Source organism: Gopherus flavomarginatus, chromosome 1 (assembly GCF_025201925.1).
Source record: "Gopherus flavomarginatus isolate rGopFla2 chromosome 1, rGopFla2.mat.asm, whole genome shotgun sequence".
NCBI lineage: Eukaryota > Metazoa > Chordata > Testudines > Testudinidae > Gopherus > Gopherus flavomarginatus.
Window position 1 is genome coordinate 90352203 of NC_066617.1, and position 26113 is coordinate 90378315.

The following is a 26113-nucleotide window of genomic DNA, read 5'->3' on the forward strand; positions in this document are numbered from 1 at the left end:
CCCAGTATGACCATTCTTATGTAAGAATTAATTATAATAATAATAAAAAAATGTTTAGTACAGAAACTCCCCAACATACTGACTGCTCAAGATAGCAACGATGTGAGATAACAGCCTTGGCAAATAATGCATTTTTAAAATCTTGGCCTACTAGGAAACATTTATATAAGTTCCCAGTCACAAATCTAGCATTCTGGAGCAAAGTCACTAAAATATAGTCCAACAAATAGATGTTTAACGTGCCCCTCACTTTCCCTTCACCGCACCCAACTCACTGGTGGTGTCCTTGGTCAGTGGAGACTCAGAGTTCAGAGGTGCTTTCACACGTTTTCACCTCTCAGGTGGAGGGCAAGATGGCACCTTGCTCATTCCTCCAGCTGCTCACTGTTTTCTCTGGCCACGGCTGTCCATTGTACCACCGTTCATTCTACCACTCTGTTGCCAATGGCCCTGAGCAGTCACCTTCTGCTGCCATCTGCCACTGTGACCTCTGCAAGTTGGTCTCTTGAGGTTCCACCCAGCTCTCGGTGATTTCAACTGAGCTCTCAGTGCGGGAACCTTGCTGCTAGTGCAGATGGGCCATCTCTTCCACAGAAACACTGTCCCCACAGCGGGACTAAGCACTTAGACCTGATTCAGTGATTTCAGCTGTAGTGGTCCCTTAACAGAACAAAAAACTATCTATGGAGCCTAATCAGCTCTGTCTTTAAACAGTGGAGAGGAGCAGATCCCCACCCTCTCTTGATGCCCTCAATCAGCACAGGCTAAGTACAGTTCTACTGATCTTTGTTCATACAATAAGAATATCATTTCATTTCCCACCCCCCCCCGCATTCAAGTGATTTGTAACCCAACCCCAGCCAAAATCTGTCACTTGAGCAACACAGCTCAGTTTGCTGGATACCTAGGTAGACTTGGTGTGAATGTAAATACAATCTGGTCCTGAAGCCTTTTTCCCCAGCTCATCACTAGCTGTCAGGGAGAGCCCATTTAGACTTTGCTTAGAAGTAATCATTTGAAATTATTAGGTTGGCCAACATCACCGAAATAAATGCACTGACATTGTCATAAAAAACAGTTGTATAAGGAAGCTAGTCTATGTTCATACTTTTGAAATCTGTTATACTTTTTCAGATATATGTATTTTATCATACACTGTGTATGCTTTTAAAGTGTGTATTAAAGTTTCAGTTTCAGTTCAAATTTCCAAACAGTCACTAAATTGTCATGTTTCAGAGTAGCAGCCGTGTTAGTTTGTATCCACAAAAAGAACAGGCGTACTTGTGGCACCTTAGAGACTAACACATTTATTCGAGCATAAGCTTTCGTGGGCTACAGCCCACTTCATCAGATGCATAGAATGGAACATATAGTGAGGAGAGAGATATACATACAGAGAACGTGAAAAGGTGAAAGTAGCCATACCAGCTCTAAGAGGCTAATTAATTAAGATGAGCTATTTTCAGCAGGAGGAAAAAAAACTTTTGTAGTGATCATCAAGATGACTCATTTAAGATGGTGTGAGGATACTTAACATGGGCAAATAGATTCAATGTGTGTAATGGCTCAGCCATTTCCAGTCTCTATTTAAGCCTTAATTGATTGTATCTAGTTTGCATATTAATTCAAGTTCAGCAGTTTCTTGTTGGAGTCTGTTTTTTGAAGCTTTTCTGTTGCAAAATTGCCACCTTTAAATCTGTTACTGAATGGCCAGAGCAGTTGAAGTGTTCTCCTGCTGGTGTCTGAATGTTATAATTCTTGATGTCTGATTTGTGTCCATTTATTCTTTTGCATAGAGACTGTCTGGTTTGGCCAATGTACATGGCAGAGGGGCATTGCTGGCACATGATGGCATATATCACATTGGTAGATGCGCAGGTGAACGAGCCCCTGATGGCATGGCTGATGTGATTAGGTCCTATTGTGCTGTCACTTGAATAGATATGTGGACAGAGTTGGCATTGGGCTTTGTTGCAAGGATAGGATCCTGGGTTAGTGTTTTTGTTCTTCTTCGAGTGATTGCTCATATCCATTCCAGTTAGGTGTGTACACGCCGCGTGCACGTTCGTCGGAGAAACTTTTACCCTAGCAACCCAGGCGGGTCGGCTGGGCGCCCCCTGGAGTGGCACCGCTATGGCGCCCAATATATATCCCAGCCGACCCGGCCACCCTTCAGTTCCTTCTTACCGCCCGTGTTGGTCGTTGGAACTGTGGAGCGCAGCTTCGCTGACCTCCACACTGCCTAGCAGCTCATTTCGCTATCATTGTATATAGTAGTTATAGTTAATTGGTGTGTGTGTGTGTGTATATGTATATGTATATGTGTATATGTATATATATATATATATATATATATATATATATATATATATATATATATATATATATATATATATATATATATATATATAAAATAAAATTATTTAGTTATTAGTTGTAGTTTGAGGGGATCGGGGACCCCCCCCCTTCCCCGCACCGGGAGCCGGAGCTGATGCCCGGCTCATCGGGTTTCAAGCAGTGCTCGGCTTGTCACAAGCCTGTGCCAGTTGGAGACCCTCATGACTCCTGCTTGAAGTGCCTCGGGGAGTCGCATTTATCGGCTAAGTGCTCAATCTGCAAGTCTTTCAAGCCGAGAACCAAGAAGGAGCGAGACATTAGATTAAGACAGCTCCTTATGGAAGCGGCCCTGACACCTCCACCCTCGGCACCGAGCACAAGTCAGCCGGTAAGCAAGGGCACCGCCACGGCACCGAGCGCTGCCAACAAGGACTCATGGCACCGGCCTCCGCCGGCGCCGAAACCGGCTTCAAGCCGCTCCCTCTCCCCGAGGTCGAAGACGCGAAGGCGCAAATCATCCCACCAGCAGCTGCCTCGTAGTCAGAGCCTGCGCCAAAGACAGACCGCCTGGCACCGATACCTACCGCGGCACCGTCTAAGCCAGTACCGTTGACTCCGACCCCACGAGGGCCGTCGAGTCCGGCACCTGGTGGCTCCCCGGTGCGCACCGCGGTAGAGCCTGCTTCGCCATCTACCCCGGAGACGTTTGCCGCAGCGAGGGATCTGATCGCGATCACCGATGCGCCACCACCCTTACCCCCGGCACCGCTGGTGCGGGTACTACACTCAATGGGCAAACCAACCCTGACCAGACCTGCTTCGGTCAGCGTAGCAGACCGGCACCGCTCCAGATTGCGGTCCCGCGGACGCTCTGCATCGAGGCATCGCTCATACTCTCGACGGCGATCTCGGTCCCGGCACCGCTCACGCTCCCGGCACCGGTCAGGCTCCCGGCACCGGTCGACGTCTCGAGCGTCAACCCGGTACTCGCGGTACCGCTCCAGCTCACAGCACCGCGGTGGGTGCCGCACCTCCAGGAGCAGATCGAGACAGAGGGACTCGAGATCTCGGTCGACCTCCCGGCACCGAGCCGGTCGCAGGTCCCGGTCTCGCTCTCGACATCGTCACCAATACCGACACGGGTCACCACAACCCAGAGGTGTAAGGTCTGTCGGAACCTCGGCTCCAACTTTCGCTGCTCCACCATGGCCGTCTAGAGGCACGTCGGCATCCTCCCAGGCGGGTAGCTACTACGAACGGGACCAGGATCCTGAAGTACCGCTGGGAGTGTTCCAGGACCCCCGCCCACAGGACGTGGGTTCCCAACAGTGGGGTTTTTGGACACCCTGGGCATATCATCAGACCCAGGGTGGCCCCGTGCCCCAGACCCATTCTGCCACCTCAGAACATCGGGTACCAGAGGCCACTGTTTCCCGCCCCCCCCGCGGTTGAGTCGGATAAACAGCCGCCACCAGACTCCCCGGGTCAACTGGAGCAGGAACCAGTCCAGGAGCAGGAGACCGCACAGGATGCCCTCATCCCTAGAGTATCCTCCTCCTCCTCCTCCTCGCCAGATGAGGCCGTGGCTGGGTCTTCAGCGTCAGGGCCCACCAGGACCTCCTCTGTAGAGTGGCCCTTAACATCAACCTACCTGTGGAGGAGATCCCAGAGGTTGAGGACCCGGTAGTGAGCATCCTTTCTGCGGACGCACCTACCCGAGTAGCCCTCCCATTCATCAAGACTATCCAGTCCACCGCCTATAACCTTTGGCAATCGCCAGCCTCCATCCTGCCGACAGCTAAGGGAATGGAAAGGAAGTACATGGTACCCTCTCGGGGGTACGAGTACCTATACGTCCCCCCTCTCCCTCCTCCCTAGTTGTCCAGTCGGTCAACGACAGGGAACGGCATGGCCAACAGGCACCAGCCTCCAAAGCCAAGAAAGCTAGGCGAATGGACATCATGGGTCGCAAGGTGTACTCAGCTGGGGCCTTGCAACTCCGTGTGGCCAACCAACAGGCCCTACTGGGCCGTTACCCACCTCCGCCCATATATTATAGTTGTAAGTTCTCTGAGCTTCTACCCCAGGACTCACGCCCGGAATTTAATGCGTTCCTGGAGGAGGGTAAGAAGGTGGCCAGGACCTTTCTACAGGCCTCCCTCGACGCAGCCGACTCAGCAGCCAGAACCTTGGCCTCGGGAATAACCATGAGGCGCATTTCCTGGCTTCAGGCCTCCACCCTACCCCCGGAACTACAATATACCATCCAAGACTTGCCCTTTGACGGGAAGGGTTTGTTCTCGGACAAAACGGACTCCAAATTGCAAAACCTGAAGGACAATCAAGTCGTCATACGCTCGCTGGGGATGCATACACCTTCCACCCAGCATAGACCCTTCAGGCCCCAAGCACGACGCCCATACTTCCCACCCCACCAGAGGCAGGACTTCAGTAGACGGCGTGGCCGAGGGGGCCGCAGACGCCAATCCGGCTCCCAGGGAGGCCAAAACCAAGGGCCCTCCAAGGCACCACCGGGCTCCAAGTCCGGCTTTTGAAGGTGCGCCCGGGGACGGCGTACCAGCCTCAAGACAGGATCCTTCCCCTACCATCTCCAACCGCCTCTCCCACTTCCTCCCGGCGTGGTCCCGGTTAACTTCAGACCGTTGGGTGCTATGCACTGTGAAGCAAGGATACCACCTACAGTTTGCTTCCTCCCCCCTTCCCAGTCCCTCTTCAGGGACCCCTCTCACGAGCAAACCCTTCTGCAGGAGGTTCGTTCTCTCCTCGCAGCAGGAGCTATAGAGGAGGTACCTCTAGACGAGAGAGGCAAGGGGTTCTACTCCCCATATTTTCTGATTCCCCAAGTCCAAGGGAGGTCTCAGACCCATCCTGGACCTGCGGGGCCTCAATAAATGGATGCTCAAGTTGAAGTTCCGCATGATCTCCCTGGGAACCATTATCCCATCCCTGGATCCTGGAGACTGATATGCCGCCCTCGACATGAAGGACGCGTACTTCCATATTGCCATCTTTCCACCGCACAGGAAATACCTTCGCTTCACGGTCAGACATCAGCACTTACAATTCGCAGTCCTACCCTTCGGCCTCTCCACGGCCCCGAGGGTGTTTACCAAGTGCATGGCCGTTGTGGCCGCCCACCTCCATCGGTGGAAAATCCTCGTGTTTCCGTACCTCGACGACTGGCTCCTAAAGGGGTCCTCCCAGTCGCAGGTGCGGCAACATGTCGAGGTGGTTACGGACCTCTTCTCCCAGCTAGGCCTGCTTCTCAATGCCGAGAAATCCAGCCTGGTCCCCACACAGAGGTTGGACTTCATAGGCGCAACCCTGGACTCTACTCAAGCCAGGGCTTACTTACCTCAGCCCCGCTTCCAGACTATCGTCTTGCTCATACAGAGCTTGCAGGCCTCCACAATCACCTCAGCTCGCACCTGCCTCACACTACTGGGGCATATGGCCGCATGTACTTACGTGACGAAGTATGCCAGGCTCCGAATGAGGCCCTTCCAAACGTGGCTTCATTCCGTATTCCGCCCGGGCAGGGACTCCCTAGATGTATTGGTGACGGTCCCCTCCGACCCTCTCCGCTCTCTCGACTGGTGGCTGACCCTATCCCTAGTGTGCGCGGGGATGCCGTTCCATCCACAGCCACCGTCAATGACTCTAACAACCGATGCATCATCCCTGGAGTGGGGGGGCCCACCTAGGGCACCTACGTACCCAGGGCCTCTGGTCGTCCCAAGAGCTGTCACTCCACATAAATGTTCGGGAGTTGAGGGCAGTCCGCCTCGCCTGCCAGGCGTTTCAACGACGTCTGCATGGCCGTTGTGTTTCCGTACTCACGGACAACACAACTGCCATGTACTACATCAACAAACGGGGGAACCCGTTCATCTCCCCTATGTCAGGAAGCCATTAGACTCTGGGACTTCTGCATAGCCCAGTCAATAGATCTGGTGGCATCCTTCCTCCCAGGAGTCAGGAACACACTGGCGGACAGACTCAGCCGATCCTTCCTATGCCACAAATCGTCGGTCAGACCGGATGTCATCCATTCCATCTTCCAGAGTTGGGGATTTCCCCGCATAGACCTCTTCGTGACCAAGTCCAACAGGAAGTGCCAGGAGTTTTGCTCCTTTCAGGGTCTCTCTCCCGGGTCGATCACGGACGCATTCCTCCTGCCATGGACCCACCACCTATTGTATGCCTTCCCTCCGTTCCCTCTGGTGCACAAAGTCCTGTTGAAACTACGCAGGGTCAAAGCGCATCTAATCCTGATCGCACCTGTGTGGCCCAGACAGCACTGGTTCACTGCCTTGCTGGACCTGTCTGGGGACCCTCCAATCCCCCTCCCTCTCCACCCAGACCTGATCACACAGGATCACGGCAGGCTCCGTCACCCGGACCTACGAGCCCTCCACCTCACGGCGTGGCTCCTGCATGGCTGAACGTGGCGGAGCTCAGCTGCTCCGCACAGGTCCAGCATATCCTCCTTAACAGCAGGAAGCCTTCCACTCGCTCGACGTACAAGGCCAAGTGGAAGCGCTTCTCTTGCTGGTGTGCTACTCGGGGTGAACCCTACGCAGGCCCCGATTCCCATGGTCCTAGACTACCTCTGGTACCTTAAGCAGCAGGGCCTGGCGACATCCTCCTTAAAGGCGCACTTAGCTGCCATATCCGCCTTTCGACCAGGAGAGGGTGGCTGCTCCGTATTCTCCCACCCCCTAGTCGCTAGATTTGTTAAAGGCCTGGAGCGTCTCTACCCCCCCCCCCCCCGCACGCCGCCCTGCTCCCACCTGGGACCTTAACTTGGTCCTAAACAGGCTCACGCTCCCACCATTTGAGCCACTGGCGACTTGCTCGCTCACATACCTGTCATGGAAGACGGCCTTCTTGGTGGCCATTACATCGGCCAGACGGGTCTCCGAGCTGAGAGCTCTCACAGTGGACCCACCCTACGCCGTCTTCCATAAGGACAAAGTACACCTGCGACCCCACCCGGCGTTCCTCCCTAAGGTTGTGTCTGCCTTCCATACCAACCAGGACATCTTCCTCCCGGTCTTCTTCCCGAAGCCCCACTCCTCTCGGAGGGACCAGCAGCTACACTCCTTTGATATACGCAGAGCGCTCGCTTTCTACATTGAGCGAACAAAGCCGTTCCAGAAGTCTCCTCAGCTGTTTGTGGCGGTCGCAGAATGGATGAGGGGTCTACCTATCTCCTCCCAGAGGATTTCCTCCTGGGTGACTGCATGCATTCGCGCATGCTACGATCTAGCTCATGTCCCCTCTGGCCACCTCACGGCACATTCCATGAGAGCTCAGGCGTCGGTGTCGGCCTTCCTGGCGCACGTGCCTATCCAGGAGATATGCCGTGCAGCGACCTGGTCATCGGTCCACACATTCACCGCACACTATGCACTAGTCCGTCAATCAAGAGATGATGCGGCCTTTGGCGTAGCAGTTTTAAATACCGCCACATCTCACTCCGACCCCTCCGCCTAGGTAAGGCTTGGGAATCACCTAACTGGAATGGATATGAGCAATCACTCGAAGAAGAAAAGACGGTTACTCACCTTTGTAACTGTTGTTCTTCGAGATGTGTTGCTCATATCCATTCCAAACCTCACCTTCCTTCCCCACTGTCGGAGTAGCCGGCAAGAAGGAACTGAAGGGTGGCCGAGTCGGCTGGGATATATATTGGGCGCCATAGCGGCGCCACTCCAGGAGGCGCCCAGCCGACCCACCTGGGTTGCTAGGGTAAAAGTTTCTCCGAACGTGCACGCAGCGCGTACACACCTAACTGGAATGGATATGAGCAACACATCTCGAAGAAGAACAACAGTTACAAAAGGTGAGTAACCGTCTTTTCTGTGGTATGTGGCTGCTGGTGAGTATTTGCTTCAGGTTGTGGGGGGTAGGGGGCCTGTCTGTAAGCAAGGACAGGTCTGTCTCCAAGATCTGGGAGTGTGAGGGATCATCTTTCAGGATAGGTTGTAGATCTTTGATGTGCTGGAGGGGTTTTAGTTGGGGGCTGAAGGTAACGCCTAGTGGTGTTCTGTTGTTTTCTGTGTTGGGCCTGTTCTGTAGTAGGTGACTTCTGGGTACTCTTCTAGCTCTGTAAATCTGTTTTGGGGTTTTTTTTTTTTTCCGCTTCAGCAGGTGGGTATTCTTGTTTTTGAGAATGCTTGATAGAGATCTTCTAGGTGTTTGTCTCTGTCGAGGGATTGGAGCAAATGCGGTTGTATCTTAGAGCTTGCCTGAAGACAATGGATCATGTGATGTGTCCTGAATGGAAGCTGGAGGCAGGTAGGTAAGTATAGCGGTCGGTAGGTTTCCGGTGCAGGGTGGTGTTTGTGACCATTGCTTGTTAACACAGTAGTGTCAAGGAAATGGACTGCTTGTGTGGATTAGTCTAGGCTGAGGTTGATGGTGGGGATGGAAATTGTTGAAATCGTGGTGGAATTCCTCAAGGGCTTCTTTTCCATGGGTCCAGATTATGAAGATATCATCAGTGTAGAGTAGGGGCATTAGAGGATGAGAGCTAAGGAAGTGTTGTTCTAAGTCAGCCATAAAAATGTTGGCATACTATTGGCTATGCCGGTACCCATAGCAGTGCCGCTGACTTGAAGGTATATGTTGTCCCTAAATGTGAAATAGTTGTGGGTGAGGACAAAGTTGCAAAGTTCACCAGGTTTGGCATGTAACTAGTTCACAAAACTGAGGGGAGGGGTTTTGGGAATTTCAGGGGGAATGTAGGGAAATCACTGTCTCAGCTTGCTGATCTACTTAAAAAGGCAGTGTACTTAAAGGGGTAGTGTGCTCCACATACAGTGTGTATGTGTCTCGTACACACGCACACATTCCCTCTTCTCCCCCTTTCCCTGGCATTTTGGAAAGTGGAGGGAGTGATGCTCTCCAGTGGGATAGCATGGGTTCATCATCACATTCAATTTCCGCAGGGAATATTTGTAGCCACTGCCATGCATCTATTATGTCTCCTCCCTCATTTTTGCTGCCTTGCAGAGTGTGAGGCTACATTGTTGTTAATATGTTAACCCTTGAGGGCTCAGCCAAGTGCTAGTTCATCATTTAGCAGCAAGGAATTCCCTGGGAAATATCCCACTCTCTTCCACCATCTGACTCCATCACTTCAACCAAGGGCTTGGCTACACTCAAAACTCCAAAGCGCTGCTGTGGGAGCGCTCCCGGGGCAGCACTTTGAAATGCGAGTGTGGTCGTGGCACCAGCTCTGGGGGAGAGCTCTCCCAGTGCTGCAGGTACTCCACCTCCCCGTGGAGATTAGCTTGCAGCACTGGGAGCCATGCTCCCAGCGCTGGGGCACTGTTTACACTGGCGCTTTGCAGTGCTGTTAACTTGCTGCGCTCAGCAGTGTTTTTATTTCCACACCCCGAGCGAGAAAGTTGCAGCGCTGTAAAGCGCCAGTGTAGCCAAGGCCCAAGATTCACAATCATTGCTGTGTACGGTATTAAATTATTTGTTTAAAACTTTGTACTCTGTGTGTGTGTGTGTGCGCGCGCGCGCACACTTTTTTTTTTTTTTTTCCTCCCTGGATCCTAAACTCCCCTCCCGCCCCATTTACTTTCATTCTTATGGGGAAATTGGATTCACTTAACATCGTTTCACTTAAAGTAGCATTTTTCAGGAACATAACTACAACATTAAGAGAAGAGTTACTGTAGACCATCCCTGACAGATGTTTGAAGATCTTTAAGAGCAGGTTAGACGATGGAGATTACACAATCTCCCTAGGCAATTTATTTCAGTGTTTAAGTACCCTGAGAGCTAGGAAGTTTTTCCTAATGTCCAACCTAAACCATCCTTGCTGCAATTTTAAGCCCATTGCTTGTACTATCCTCAGATGTTAAGGAGAACAATTTTTTCTCCATCCTCCTTGTGACAACCTTTAATGTACTTGAAAACTTATGTCCCCCCAACCCCACCCCGCCCACTCAGTCTTCTCTTCTCCAGACTAAACCAACCCAATTTTTTTCTTCCCTCATGTCTTCTAGTCCTTTTATCACTTTTATTACTCTTCTCTGGACTTTCAGGAAAGATGTGGACAAACTGGAGAAATATGCTCCCTGGAACTGGACGCAGTGCTCCAGCTGAGGCCTAATCAGTGGAGTAGAGCAGAAGAATTACTTCTCGTGTCTTGCTTGCAACACTTCTGCTAATACATCTCAGGATGTTTGCTTGTGTGGTTTTGTGTGTGTAACTATTGCACTGTTGACTCTTATTTAGCTTGTGATTCACTATGACCCTCTAATCCCTTTCTGCAATACTCCTTCCTAGGTAGTCTTTTTCCATTTTGTGTGTGCCACTGATTGTTCCTTCCTAAGCAGAGTACTGTGCATTTGTCCTTATTGAATTTCATCCTGTTTACTTCAAACCATTTCTCCAGTTTATCCAGATCATTTTGAATTTTAATCCTGTCCTCTGAAGCACTTGCAAGCCTTCCCTGCTTAGTATGATCCACAAACTTTTTGAGTGTACTTGGTGCCATTATCTAAATTATTGATGAAAATATTCCCTGCGGGACCTCACTTGATATGCTCTTCCAGCTTGACTCTGAACCATTCATAACTACTCTCAGAACGATGTGCCAACCAGTTAGGCACTCACCTTATAGTAGCTCCATCTAAATTGTATTTCCCTCGTTTATGAAAAGGTCATGCAAGACAGTATCAAAAGCCTTAAAGTCAAGATATACCACATCTACCCTCCTCCTCCTCCTCCTCCCAATCCCCAAGGCTCATTTTACCCTGTCAAATAAAGCTATTAGGTTGGTTTGACAAAATTTTGTTCTTGACAAAGCCATGTGACTGCTTATCACCTTATCTTCTAGGCGGTTGCAAATTGATTGCTTATTTATTTGCTCCATTATCTTTCAGAATATTACAGAAATAGAAACTTTTTGTTCACACTAAAATGAGCAGCTATGGACTTACTGTAGATTCACTTATGTCAGCGTTATGCTAAACTTGAATCCGATCAGGGAGCAGTTCTCTTTCACTCTTTTCAAATGAGTATCGCACATGAAACAAGGGGGTGTCAGCAATACAATTAAAATATATTGCTATAGTCTATTTTTTTCCCTCTCAAAGTAGACCATATATACTTTGAGTGTGATTCACCTGTGAAGAGAACCAGCACAAAGTCCCACTTAAACATCCAAGTAGTGAATAGGCTTTGAGCTTACCCTTTGCACGTGGGAACTTTTGTACAGTCTGAGCTTGAAACTACACCTCTACCTTGATATAATGCGACCTGATATAACATGAATTCGGATATAATGCGGTAAAACAGCACTGGGGGGGGGGGGAGTGGGCTGTGCTTTCCGGCAGATCAAAGCAAGTTCGATATAAAGCAGTTTCATCTATAACACAGGTATATATACATACACACACTTTTTGGCTCGTGAGGACAGCGTTATATTGGGGTAGAAGTGTATGTGCTACTTTCTAAATTGCAAGTTGTAACCTACCTTTGTCAATTTCCTTAAACTTCAACAATTATATTTTGATCTTTTCTATGCCATAAAATGGTCTCTATTGGTTCACTTAGAGTACAACTTAAAAAGTTTGGAAGACGCTACTAAAAATGATGATAGTTAAATGACACCTTAATTTAAGATGTTGCTGTGTGTACTGTAGCTATGCTTGTGGTAAATGACTATGCAATAATCTTTCTGAATACTGGAGGTGATTGAATAGTGGGGGGGAGGGCGGGAGGAAACCATCTTGAATATTCATTCATATTTAAAAACTAGCTTGGATTTGACCATCTTCACAACTCTCTTGTGTTTGCTTTCCATAAAGACTCCAATATTTGAACTTTTTGAGCAAAAATACTCATGGAATGGGTAAATGCTTAGTTCAGATAATCCTAGTTGAATTTTAAATTGTATGTTCAGTTGTAAAATTCACAAATTGTATTATACTGGCTAATTGCATAAGTCACATTTACTTTTTCTTGTTGGATGACTTCTGTCCTAATCCCAATTCGTTGTATGTTACAACTAAATATAAGCAATGCTGAATGGGTTAGTTAAATTCATTGATGTAAATTGCTATGTAAACGGATCTATCTCAGTCTCTACACCAAGAATTCTTCCTTGAAGAAATTCACAAATTGACAATAAATAAGTTCAGATGCTGACCAGAGCGGTCAAGATAGGCATTGTGGGCCAATTAGGGCGCCAGAGCCAAGTACAGCGTCTATACTGACACTGCATTGCTCTAACTATGTCACAAAAAGCTCTGTGCTGCTTGCCGAGGAGGTTTTATTATGTCAATGTAGCCGGGGAGTTATATCGGCAGGAGCATTTCATTGTGTACACTTCCACTGTTTTGTTTTTTATTGTTGACGAAAGCTGACTTGTCAACAAAACTGTATAGCATAGAGGACCTTTCCGAGACCTGAAGAGCTCTGTATAGCTTGGAATCTTCTTCCTCCCACCAATGGAAGTTGGTCCAATAAAAGATATTCTCACCCACCTTGTCTCTTTCAACTTGGAAACAAGGCTGCAACTAGTAAATTAATGTCACAAGCTACAGTATGTAGCCTACACTTTTAAATAGGGAAATTAAACTAGAAGAGCAGATAAGTGAGCCTCTCTAACACTGTGTAACTTGCGTATTTTATCAGTAGATCTGGATATGGTATACAGGCCCTCAAGTGACATCTTGTAAACTCTTATCCTCGTACTTTTAAATGTAACTACAAGATTGTATGTCATATCATAATTTGAGGCAAACATCTTTGGTTTTTTTATTAATCTGTCCAACAGAGCAAAGACTTTTAAAGGACATTTTGAAAATGCATCATTTCAGACAGTACTCAGAGTGTAACTACAGGCTTTATAGGATTTGTCTGGACACTTAAAGTATGTTCTTGTTAGCTGGAAGGCATGTGGTGGAATGCACCCCTGTATTCACACCCGACTCACTGTTGAAATAATGTTAGCTCATAAGGCATGTCTTGTACAATCATTTGAAAACCCATAACTTGCTGATTACTAATATGGCAAAAGGCATATGTAGCAACACTTATGTATGAAGTTGCAAATATCAGCTGAAAGCATGACAAGTGTGTTTCTTAGAAGAGTCTGGGAAGTGGCTAAACCACTTTTTCAAAGACAAAGGGCAAACTGACACCTCAGCCAAGTGAAAATAAAGCTGATAGGCCATCACCCATCAAGTGGCCATTCTTTGGTAAGAAAGGAGAGCAGGGACAAAAATATCTGCATCTTAGTAAAGAAACAGCATGAGGTTTCCTTCCTTCACTTGATCCCAGGTCTCTTGGTTCTCAGTTGGAAATACTTTTCAAAGAGGGACTGAGGTCGATTAACTATGCTAAACTGACTAGAGAGAGCTCTCCCATTGGCATTTTCATTAAATGTTTTAAGTGTGGACTTGCTCAGGAGGTGGAGGAGTTGGACTTTGGGGGAGGAGTCCTGACCTGAAGAGTTTGGTCAGTAATGCTGCTTGGAAGTGTATAGTGAAAAACTTTTTGCTTTGAATCTAATAAACTATATAGTTTAAGTTGGGTACTAGAAAGCACTTTATCTTTTAAAATCATTTCTGACCTTTATTCCTTATTTTGAGTACTAGAAATGTTTTTATAGTTAATAAACTTGTTTTATCTAATGTAGCATGTTTAAGTTGAAATGTGTAGGTAACACCATTTAAGGTGGCAAGTTGTGTGTGTATATTATTCCCTTAAAGGAATAATGGACTTTGTATATTTGGACTGCCCTGGAGAGCTGGGTGTACAAGACATACATTTCCTGGAAAATCCAGGGCTGAGAGTATTTTGGAGTCACCCTGCAGTATAACCATGGCTGGTGAGAGCAAGGATGAGACTGGCAGGCTGGGGTTACACGAACCCATCTGTAGTGACCCGCATACTGGCAAGCGGTATGTCACAATGCAAACTTGCCCATATTAGTTATATTAAGAGAATATTACAAGTTATAACTCAACCATTCTGGCAGCTAAAATGGTCTATTTTAATGAAGTGCATTATTTGGGTTATGTTATGGTCTTGACAGTTACTTTTTTTTTTTTTTTTTTTTTTTTTTTTTTTTTTTTTTTAATATTCTATGTAGAACGTTAGTAGGCTCTTCTGTTTGATTTTGGCTCTTTCAGTTGCCAAGGAGTAATGGTGACTGACTTTTTTTATTCTCAGATCCCAAGGTAGAGTTCAGACTTGAGAAGAGAGAACCACTGAAAGCCAAGACAAAGACACCAGTAACACTCAAACAAAGAAGAGTTGTTGAACATAATCAGGTATCTTTATTTTAATGGCATTTTCTTACCAACTTGTAATTGTGAGTATACTTGCAGTAGCTGAATTTTTCATATTGCTCGACTAATATTCGCATATGGTTAATATCTGAAGTGAGCTAAACTGTTTATCACAAGTTTTCCAGGAATCATGCAGTAATTAAACACAACCCAAGTCTTAGCTAATCCTGGAGCTATTTGTTAATATTTTGCCTACTCAGTAACACTGAACTTGAGCAAAATATAGCTGCTAATCTTAGCTTTTGCTTTTTTCTAGGATATTATAGGCAGCACTGCTGTAGTTAAGGTTGCATAAGACTTTGCATTATAAAACCATTTTAAATGACTTATAGATTTGCCAAATTATTGAAATTTCCTTTTTGAATGTCTCAAAGAAACATTTATTTTATTTTTTATTTTTTATTTTATTGAACCTTCAGCAAAACCAGCTCTGTAAAGTTCTCTTAGAACAAAGTTAAGGAAAATAATTGTTTGCTTAATTAAAATATCCTGGTATCTGTTTGAGAGGCTTTAGGGCCTCTGTGCTTTAGAGTGAGGACTTAACCTCCCCACTAATTTTATCCTAAGAGAAGAACATATGTGGGGGAAAAACAGTCTGCAGTTGTATGGTCAAATACTATCAATGCATACACATGGGAACTTCCTAACTTTTGAGTGCCTCACTTTGAAATGCTAGTACACTCTAGCTTGCTTAATGAAGGCTTTTTGTATTTGGGTTTTAGGGTGTATAGATTCATTTCTTAACAAATGAGTTGATCATGTGGACTTCAGGAGTTTGATTTATCAAATACCTGTAGCTAATCAACCCTTGTGAAGTTAGCATATCAATGTGAATATCCTTTTGTCCAGATTAGTGTATTTCATTAGATGATCCAGTTCTGGCTGGTAGTAGTGTAGTGGCCTGACTAACATTTCTTTTTGCAGAAGAAAGGTAGTGGAATCCTTGTGGAGCAACTATTTGAGTAACTGGCTTTTGTAGAACTTTGTGATCGGGTGGGCTGGCAGTATGAGGGGACAAAATAGAAAAATTTATTTTAAAATGGTGGTTCAACCACTGATACTAGTGCATGCTGCTCTGAATCTTTCCCTTCTCTGGAATTTGTCTCCAATGGCTGTTTCAGAAATGGTGAACTCTTACTAATTTTGTCTGATACCTTTTTGAAACAGACATCCAAGTACCACTTAATTTTTGTCTGGGCTGGGGCATACATAGACATATGGTAATGTAACTTATTGTCACAACTGTTCCAGTTCACTTTGAGAATCAAAATCAAGGAGTCCTACTCAAACACTTCTGCTCTTCCTAGTTGAAGCAAAAATTCAAAATTGTTGACCGCACAATATTATTTTAAAGGATATTTAAACAGTTAGCCAAGAATCCTTTTTAAATGAATACTTCGAGTTAGATTCCTAAATAAGGTGCCTGATTTCTCTCCCTCCCCTCCAAAAAAAAAAAAAAGGATCGGTGCTCTTCCAGCAGCTCCCACTAATTTGAATGTGACAGATGTTGGCATGCCCAAATCTCTTGAAAAATCGGGCCTCTGTCCTGGAATGTGCATATTTTTTTATTTTTTTTTCCGAGAGAGAGCACGCTGACATCTCCATCTTGTTGAAATCAGTAGCATCCTGTCATAGAACCATAATGGGAAACGAAGTTAAGACAGAGTGTTGTGAAGTCATTGCCTTAATGTCCATTTTATTAAAATGTGCCCCTTGAATGGACCTACTTGGCAAAATAAACATGCCTGTACTCAGAACAAACCCTGGAAGAGATCAAATAGACCTTGCAGTGTCACCTGAATGTCTTTTTATCTTAGCAGTTTGTCAAACCAACAGGAGAAATATATGAAAACAACCTGCTTTCACAACCTCCTACATTAAACAAATAGGTGTTAATTTGACTTTCTTGCCTGATCTCTTGAGGCATCTAAGACCCCAAACTGAGTAGTTCAAATGCATTTGGTCTGCCACAATAGTACTCCACTGAGTCTGAAATCTGCACCTATATGATCCAGTGCTAATTCAGCTGGTATCTTATCCAATTCACCAGGTTGACTCAAAGAGAATAGTAAAACTCTTCACACACATCCTTTCAAAATGATGAATATTTATTGGTTTAAACCATCATAATCCTCTCTTTAGCTAGGCTGACCTGGACCCATTAATATTCTTTTAAAATCTAGTAAATGAAAATACTGAATGCCCACAGTAGAAGCTAAAAGTACTTTTGAGTGGTTAAAGCTGCAAACAATATAATCTAAAACCTGTAACAGGCAAAGATTTGTGAATGAACTTCAGTAAAGTACAGTAAGCTTCCAAAATTATCTGCTTTTTAGGAAAGGACATAATCCAAAATTTGTGGGGGGCGAGGAAGATGGGGTTAGATTTGGAAGGAAAGAATTGTTTAATTTGAGAAGTTTTTTTTCTTACAACTTACAGAAATATTGCGAACAGTTTAGGCTCAGATTTAGCGTACTCCATGAAATTTAAGATCTAATGGGAAGTGATGTTGTTTTCTCAAAATCCAATTAAAAGTTCACTAATTAGTCTCCTAAACTTTTCAATTACTAACTTGTCTTACCTACATAAAAACTTGTACTCCTACTGAATTTGTAGCAACAATAAACAAGCAATTCCACCGCCACGCGCCCCCTGATGTGTTAGGAAGAGCTATCTTATAAATGATAACAAACTACCAAACTTCCTGAATTTATATTTATTTAATTAATTAAAAGAAGAATGTGCACGTTACATTTGTTTTGCTATTGGCTTCAGATTATTGCTCAGGTTTTGGTTTTTGTTTTTTTGTTTTTTTGTTTTTTTTTTACTAGTGTAAACTTCTTTTCCTCAAGTAGGTGGGGGGGGTTTCTGTTTTTTTTTTTTAACTGTTGGCTATTTTATGGATTTGGGATTTTTAATTGTGTTTCAAGTTGCCACTGTAAAACTGCAGCTTTTTATGCTGCTTCTGTAGATTTGGGGTCTTTCCTCACTCTTTGAGACCTAACCTGAAAATTATGTTCCCAGTTACTTAAACCCACAATACTATTAATGTGGTGAATGACCTCATTCCTCCAATGGATATAAAGCCATTGGGAAAACTCCTAAGTTAAATCTTATTCTAACATTAGTATGACACTTGTCTTTAGTATCTAATGGACTGGTTTAGGTTTGACTAATTGTCTCTCAAGTCTTGGCCATAAGGAATGGGCAAAGCTTAATTTATGGATATAAAATTTGTTACAGTTATGGGGGAGACTTTCAAAGGCACAAATGGTGGTTAGGCAAACAATTTCTGAGGAATTTCAAACTGCTGTATTTGTCTTTGGAAACCTCCCTATCTTGTGTTCAGAGGAGACAAAACTTTATCTGAGTAAATGGTTTTGGTAACACCTCTTCCTACAGATGCACAAGAGGTTTGTTTTTTACCTATGCAGATGAGATATCTGGGTTAAATGTAAAATGGCATATCGCTCATTAGTGGTTATCCAGGTTCAAGCCAGAGATCAGGTTTTAGCCAGTGATGATGTAAACCATTTATACTCTACACTTTCTGGAGATGATAGCCGTCACTTTTTGTTCTGATAATCATAATACGTTGTCTGTTCAGCTCCATATAAATAAGAATCCTCTTAAGTGTAGTGTTGAGTATAATCCCTTGATATCCTATATTAATGCAGGTATTCTAGAAGGCAAGATATTTGGAAAGCAAGTGTGCTACACACCTACATCTGGAATATGCATACTTCTGTGGCTTTTAGTTATGGACACTTCAGTGTTGGGACATGGCTTTTATATGCTTGCTAATGTATTTGATGCTTGTATAGAACTATTCTCAAGATGGAGTAACTGAGGCTATCTGGACAAGTGGATCTTCAAAAAGTGGACCTCTTCAGGCAGTTTCTAGGGAGTCTACAAGAGTATCAAGAAGAACACCAAGGAAAAGGGTGATGAGAGGCTTATTGCAATCTAGACTCGTTTTACTTTTTCCTGAGATTGTCAGGGCCCTAGAGACTATTTTTTACACTCACTGTTTTTGTTTTGTTTTTTAAACAAACAGGTGGAAACTACAGCACAGTTGCCTGTAGATGATGCAGTAATGTCAGAGGGTACTCCCATAGCTGAAACTATAGTGGCTTCAAGCAACGAGACCCTAGTAAATATATCTAATAAATTATACAAGTGATATCCTTCTGTAATGTACCTTTTAACTTACACTAGAAAGCGCTTTCACTTTAAACAAATCTAACTCTACTTGATAGCCCCCAATACTTAATGTATTTTTACTTTGTCAAGATATGCTTCCCTCTTCATTTTATCAGTCTTATATAAGCATATGATCTTGCACCAACCCCTGAAGCCTTCTGCTGCTGGCCTGGTCTGAGACAGTATGATGATTCCTATCTTCTTAAAAGTGGAAGATTGGGGAACTTCAGTACCACAACCTTCATGGAGGGCCATTTTTAGTTAACACATGCAACAAACCTGTCTTGAGGGTTTGTGAGGTTCTGTCACTAAACAGCTTTTAGGGGAAAAAAAAAAAACCTGGAACGGTCACTAATGTATTTAGAATGTTCTTCCAAAGTAGCTCCTCTTAAATCATCATCTTTTTTTTTCTGAGTGATAACTTTTAGTACCCAAATGTTTAACACAGATTTTGTCTTATTTTTGTTTTCTTTTGTATTTTGGCTAATTGAGTCTGAACAATTTGAATCTCAGCAGGTTGTCAATAGGGTGCCTGGAAATGTCAAGCATGCAGCTCCTACACTGTCAATCAGTGAATTCTCAGACTTGCCCAGAAGAACACCAAAGAAACCATTGATGACAGCTGAAGTAAATGAATTAAATTTTAGATTGTTATTGTTTCTGGACAGAGTTCTTGTATTTATTTATTCATTCCTGCAGAAGTGGGAATGAGGGTGTAGTTCTCTAACAGGTAGCACAAGGGTATTTGGATCAAACTAGCATTATATCATGGCTTGACTGATTAATGTAAAGTTTAAAAGTTTGGCCAATAAAACACTGGCTTAGTTTTGAGCCATTCTGCATTTCTGGGGTCATGTTTGCAGTTTTGTGCTGCTTCTGTCATCAATGTAGCATGTTGTGTGGGTTTGACTTGTCCTTGTCAAGTTAGTTGAACAGAGACAGAGTCAAGTACATGGCTCTTGAATTTTGAAAAATTGATCAAGTCTGGCTTAATTTAGAGCATCAAATAGCAGGATTATTTTAAACCAAAAGCCTCCAGTGTAACATTACTGGAGTAGATCTGCCTCTTCTTTTAATAACTAAAATGGCCCTGCTTCTAGAGTGTTTGACTATATTATCTCTGGAAACCTTTTTCTATGCTAAAAATTTTAGACCTGATATTGTATGCTATTCTGTAGCATTACTATTTTCCTAATAGAAATCAATAGGATTTATCACTTTTGCATTGCTCATTTTGAATACAACTCTATCTTAAAAATAGATAAGAAATCTTTGATTAAAAACTAGTGGCTCTGCTTTCAGATGTGTCCACATGTGAAATGGGCTACCTCATTTGCTTACAGAGATCAGACACCATTTCACTATGTTGGTAAATGAGCACTGAGCTGATACCAATTACATTTATTAAAAACGAGTGCTTTGCTTTACTGTCTCAAACCCAATAAGCCTTTGCAGTCAGTGTTTTGCTATATTGCAGCACTTTCGCTTACCACAGCAAGAGGAAACAGGTCGTCCTCATAAACATACTGTTAACGTTGGTCACACACAATCCAGTGATCTACTCAACACAGCCATGATAGAGGTGATGACTAGTCTCTTTTGATCATCTGTATTGTTGTCTGATTGGTGTATAAGTACTGCCTAAGTAACAACAAAGTATTCTTCATGTTGAAGGAAACTGAGGACAACGCTGAATGCATCTGGACACCAAAAATCACTAGACAGCTGCCAGTAACAAAGCTTAAACCAACAATTAAAATCCAGGAAAGACTTCTTAAAATTCACTGGGTGAACCAAATTCTCCCTTTCAAATCACGTAGGGTTATGGTCACTCTAAATATCTATACTAGACGGGGGGAAAAAAAGCTATTGAGTTAGGTAAGATTTATAATTCTTCTTCTATTTGTTCCTGTAGGTGGTGGAGAAAACACCAGCAGAAGAACGAAGAGTAGAAAGAGATATTCTTAAGGAAATGTTCCCATATGAAGTATCAACACCTACAGGAATTAGGTACAATAAAAGCATCTTATGTTTTACTTAGTTATGATAGACTTTTTTTTTTCTGGGTTTAATTAGGTTATATTGCTAGGAAATCTCTAAGAATTAATCAGTATTCTGTGGCTCAACCTCACAGTACACCATAGAGCTAGGTGGCATGCCTTTCTGCATATAACTGTCAAAATTAACTTATCCCATTAGAACTAAAACTGAATTTACCTGGGCTAACAAGCGTTTACTCTAGTATCACAAACATTATTGAGATGTAGTATGATTTAGGCTTCAGATACTAACAGTAAATAAGCCTTTTATAAACAGAATTAGTTCAGATAAGGAATCTTCTTTTTAAAATGACACATTTTCTTCTGAAATGAAGTCCAGTATTCCACCATGAGATTTTAAATAATAAAAATGGTAAAACTTTAAAAACTTATTTGAGGCTAAAAATATCCTGTTAGTTTGTGTTCCAGGCAGAAAGATATGCACAGGTCCAGGACACATTTTTTAAAAGTACTGCTTCAGCAGAGCACTGAATTCTGTAGCCAAAATCAGCTTAATGGTCCATATAGAGACTAGTCACTGGACTGACGTTGGTCAATACCAGCTGCTTCAAAGGAAAGTGCCAAAAAAGAGAGAAATATTCCTTTCTTTTCTAATCTGTCAATTAGTGATTGCCATATGCACTGAAGCATGAAGGTATAGGCATCCTGTCTAATGTAACTAGATGTTCTTATCTGTATAGAACTTCCAGTCCTAAATCCTACTTAAATCTTTTTAGCTTTTGGCCACAATGTCTTGAGACAGAGTTCCCTGAGTCAGTGGGTGTGGTATATGTGGTTTTTTTTATTTAAAAGGGATTTTACTCTAAAAGTATGTTGCCTTTTGAATTCCATTAAATCTCCTTTCCTTCTTGTATAACGTAGGAAGGTAAAAAGAAATGTCTGACTTGACTTCTCCATACCATTCATTATTTTGCATTCTTGTATCAATGCCTCTTATTTATCTTATAAACTAAGTAACCCTAGTCTCTTTTGAGGTTCAACGTACCAAAGACTTTGTATGCTTCCTGATTCCCGTCACTTATTAATATACTCTCTCTCATTCTTGTGCATCCAAATGCTTTGTTTTTGATGTCGGCTTGTTCAACAGTAACACCGAAAGGCCAGAGCCCTATTGTGGTAGTAATCTTACAAACACCTAACAAAGGTGGTCTGTGCCCAGGAGCTCTTATAAATAGACAACACTGGCAACTGCACAGACTGGAAGTGTAAGATAATGAGATCAGAGTAACAGACTTTCATTGAGCTACCTGTATTGGTGCCCATGTCTCTTCCTTAAAGAGTAGTTGTACAGGAAAAGCTTTGTTATGGCATGTTGGGGGAATAGGTGGGGGTTGTGGTGGTCCTGGTTAGTCAAGAATTCTGGTTAACTAAGTTATATTTATGAATGGAGAGAGGGAGCTTAGGTGTGGGAGGGGGCTCAGATGGATGAAGGAGTACGGGTGCAGGAGGGTGCACAGGAGAGGCTTTGGGGTGCCAAATCTGGCAGCACTCATCTCAGGCGTCTCCCCGCAAGCAGTGGCATGTCCTTGCAGCTCCTAAGTGGAGGCGTGGCCAGGCATTCTGCGCACTGCCTCTGCCCACAGACACTGCCCCCACAGTTCCCATTGGCCACAATTCGTGGCCAATGGGAGCTGCAGAGCCCCAGTGTGTGGGGCGGGACAGGGGCAGCACACACAGCCCCCATGGCCATTCCTCCACCTAGGAGCAGCAGGGACATGTTGCAGCTTGTGAGGAACCAGGTAGGGAGCCCGCCGGCCCTGCAACAACTGGACTTTTAATGGAGGTATCAGACATGCCCATTTCTAGAACTTTACAGTTGAAGTGCTAGATAACACAGCTTTTACTGTAGTTCATTGAAATGAAGTGTTGAGTATTCACTGCTGGTGTGCAGAAAGCATTGACATTGTTATTGGAAGTTAAAATGTCCCAACAGAGACAATTGGACTTATGGGGCAGTTACTTTTAAACACTGCATGCCTTAGAAGCACATGTTCTAATAGTTAGGAAATGATATCAGTGAATGTCTGCCCCCATGTCCCTAAAATCAGGGACTTCCTCTTTATCAGTATGGAATCGTCTGCTTGCTGTGGTAGCATTGTAGGGCAAGGAGACTAGTCCTGCCCAAAGCAGCTTTTCTTGTTTGCACTGCTGGTTTGACTAACTCCACCTCTTTACTCTTCTTCCCTGAGGGAGGACAGTGATGAGAGCTAAGATCTCTACCGAAGTTCTTTGTCCCTTAAGTAGAGAGGACACTGATCACTAAAATCTTTTTGCCAACTCCTGGAGCCTCATCCAGTCCACCTTGGCAAGCATTCTGTGTAATTGAAATGAATATATTTGAAAATGTAGAAAACATCAAAAAATATTTAATATTCTGTTTAACCATAACATAAAACAGCAATTAATCACAATTTTTTTTTCATTGTTTGACAGCGCTGCGTGATACTTAAGTCTAGCTATTTGTATATCCTATCAATCTTTCTGCATATGGGTTTGAAAGACACTCCTCCTTCACCAGTGATGGGAAAGAGAGAAAGTAAAATATGAACTATATGCCCGAAAGCTTACTCAGGGGCAGTAGTGAAATCTGTCCTTAACATCGAGTATCTGACATGCATTCTGATCCTTAACAGATCCTTAATCCATTTAAACTAAAACTTTTATATACTTTAGATTGCTCACTTAAACATGTGACTAATTTATTCTTTTTTAATTAACAGCGCTAGCTGCCGCAGACCAATCAAAGGAGCTGCTGGCCGACCTATAGAGCTCAGTGATTTCAGAATGGAGGAAAGCTTTTCATCTAAATATATTTCAAAATATGTTCCCTCAGCAGATGACAAACCAGAGAAACCAATAACAAAAAAACGCTCCATTCCCATGTGGATAAAGATTCTGCTTTTTGTTGTTGTGTCAGTCTTCTTGTTTGTGGTGTATCAATCTATGGAAACCAACCAAGGAAATCCTTTTTCTAAATATCTTGGTGTCTCTGAGGCAGACATCTCAACTGATTGATCATCTCCTATGGGACACCCAACTTGGTCTCAGTTTTTTTTTAATTGTAGGGGAAAAAAAACACTTCTTCCCTACTGTTGTCACAAGGACTGCTTACAACTGTGATTGCAACTTGACAAATTGAATAATGAAGCATAAACAAACAGTATAAATGGACATCGGTAACTTTTTCTGGACTAGTAGGAGAACTTTGTGCCATATGAGTAACATTTTTTAGATCTCTGGGACTTTTTGTAGTCTTTATTTTTTTAATGTGGACATCTTTAAATTCATTTTTGAAAAACTGTATATTTGTTTTTGCAAACTTGGAAGCTGAGAAGGGCAAAAATGTAGTAAAATGTGAAGCTGTGTTTAAATGCTTTGACTACGTACAGAAAAGAGGTTGTACTTTTTTTCTCTACTACACAACGTGAGGGTGAGGAGGGAGGAGATATTATTAACCTGACAAAGGGAAATGCATTCCTGAATGCATTTTATTGTAACTGTTCAGCTGAATTTGATATATTGTAGCTTGTAGGGAAAGTCTGGCAATAAACTCTTCTGTAATACTGTAACTTTTTAGTAAATGTAACTAACCCTGCTGTATTCATTTCTGTAAGGTCTAAGTAACGTTACTAACTCCACTTAAGAATAACATCCATTTTTTAATTGTAGCTCTTAATTTTAGTGCTCAATACTGTTGTAGGAACCTAATAATTACAGATCTAATTGGCAACAGATCTCTTTATAGAGGAACTTATTTATTAGTAATGTGTGAAAATAAAATTTGCATCAAATATAATTTTGCTACCAAAATATTCTGTGAATCAGTTTTTTGTTTATTGAAGGACTCAAAGTCTAAAGCGCTGTGCTACATCTTAAACCTTTCACCAGAATGATTCAGACTGCAGAAAAAATTACTGCAGGGCTAGGTTCTTCAAACAAAATTTGTCAAGTCTTTCCCACAGCTTAAGAATGATACTCTTGCAGATGTTCTCATAAAAATGCGTTGATTCTATACTCATCTTGGATACTCCCTATATCATGAAGTTTCATATTTGATGTGAAAAGGGCATTGTTATTGTTATGCTTTGACTTTTAATTTAGGTTAAAATTACTCATCTTGGATTCAGTTGATTTTCTTTTTTCAGTGGAAATGTGTCTAAACATTCTAAATTCCATAACCTAGTTACAGGCAACTGATTTTTCCACACCCAGTGAAGTCTGAAATACAAATAGAATATAAAGTGAATGTATAAAATTGGTGCACTTAAGTCTGCAACATATTACATATTCTAAACAAAATTACAATTGTAACCTTATAAAAGTGGTACTTTTTAAAAAGCTTAGGATATAAATTAATATAGTTGTATCTTTCTTTTTTTACTGTAACTAGATACAATGTAATATTTAGTTCATAGTTGCTCTTATGGAAACTTTCTTGCTATGTACTTGAGGCAACTTTTACTTATTTTTGGTAGCAAAGCACTAGTTTTGTCTCTAAAATAAATGCTTTAATTCTTTTAATTTCTGTTTTTAATGAAATAGTAAAACTTGTGTTCATCCTTTAGAAAATTGTAACAGAAAACATTAATTTTTTGGTGTCAAACTGTGGAAAAATAAAGATGTAATGTGTACTTCAGTGCTTATTTTCATAAGAACTGAAATCAGTCACTTTTAATGTGCTGTCTTGTGGTATTGCTGGAACATACTCTATATGAAGGGCTTTGCTTTTGCTTCTAATCTAAAATGTGTAGAAATATATAACATTCTGAAGCTCTCTGCCACTGAAGTAAAATTTTTAAACATTCCCAAAATAAAATTTCACTGTGTAATAATCATTAACAGAGATTCCAATTCCCTCTTTGTTTTGGGGAAATGTCTTGTTTACAGTAATTCTTAACTGAGCCTCTTTCTCTACCTATATGTACCAAGATGGGCTTTGCTCCATTTTGCTTTTACTGAACCAAGAGGTTTAATTAACTTAACTTGCTGTGGCACAGAAAACCTATTACGGATTGGTGTAGCTTTACAAAAAGAAATACTGTGTATTGATCTGTCTCCAAACTGTTTAATTTTTTTAAATTAAATGACATTCACTGAATGTACAATTCATTTCATTCAGCTGTGCTTGCTTTAGAGATTTATATACACCTTCTAAAGCTACAGCAG

The 26113-nt window shown here is 42.9% G+C and overlaps 1 protein-coding gene across 9 annotated transcripts in view; it reads left to right on the forward strand.

The window, feature by feature from the left end:
• Positions 1-25786, forward strand: part of TMPO (thymopoietin) — a 57593-nt gene extending 31807 nt beyond the window's left edge. The window contains exons 4-10 of one of the 9 annotated variants that reach the window (XM_050935590.1): positions 14566-14666; positions 18509-18628; positions 18742-18837; positions 19404-19514; positions 20365-20469; positions 20803-20897; positions 23668-25786. In XM_050935590.1, the coding sequence (XP_050791547.1) occupies positions 14566-14666; positions 18509-18628; positions 18742-18837; positions 19404-19514; positions 20365-20469; positions 20803-20897; positions 23668-23962 (923 nt within the window). In that variant the 3' untranslated portion in view covers positions 23963-25786. The other 8 variants (XM_050935589.1, XM_050935594.1, XM_050935592.1 and 5 more) reach the window with 8 other exon arrangements.
• The last annotated feature ends 327 nt before the right edge of the window (positions 25787-26113 follow it).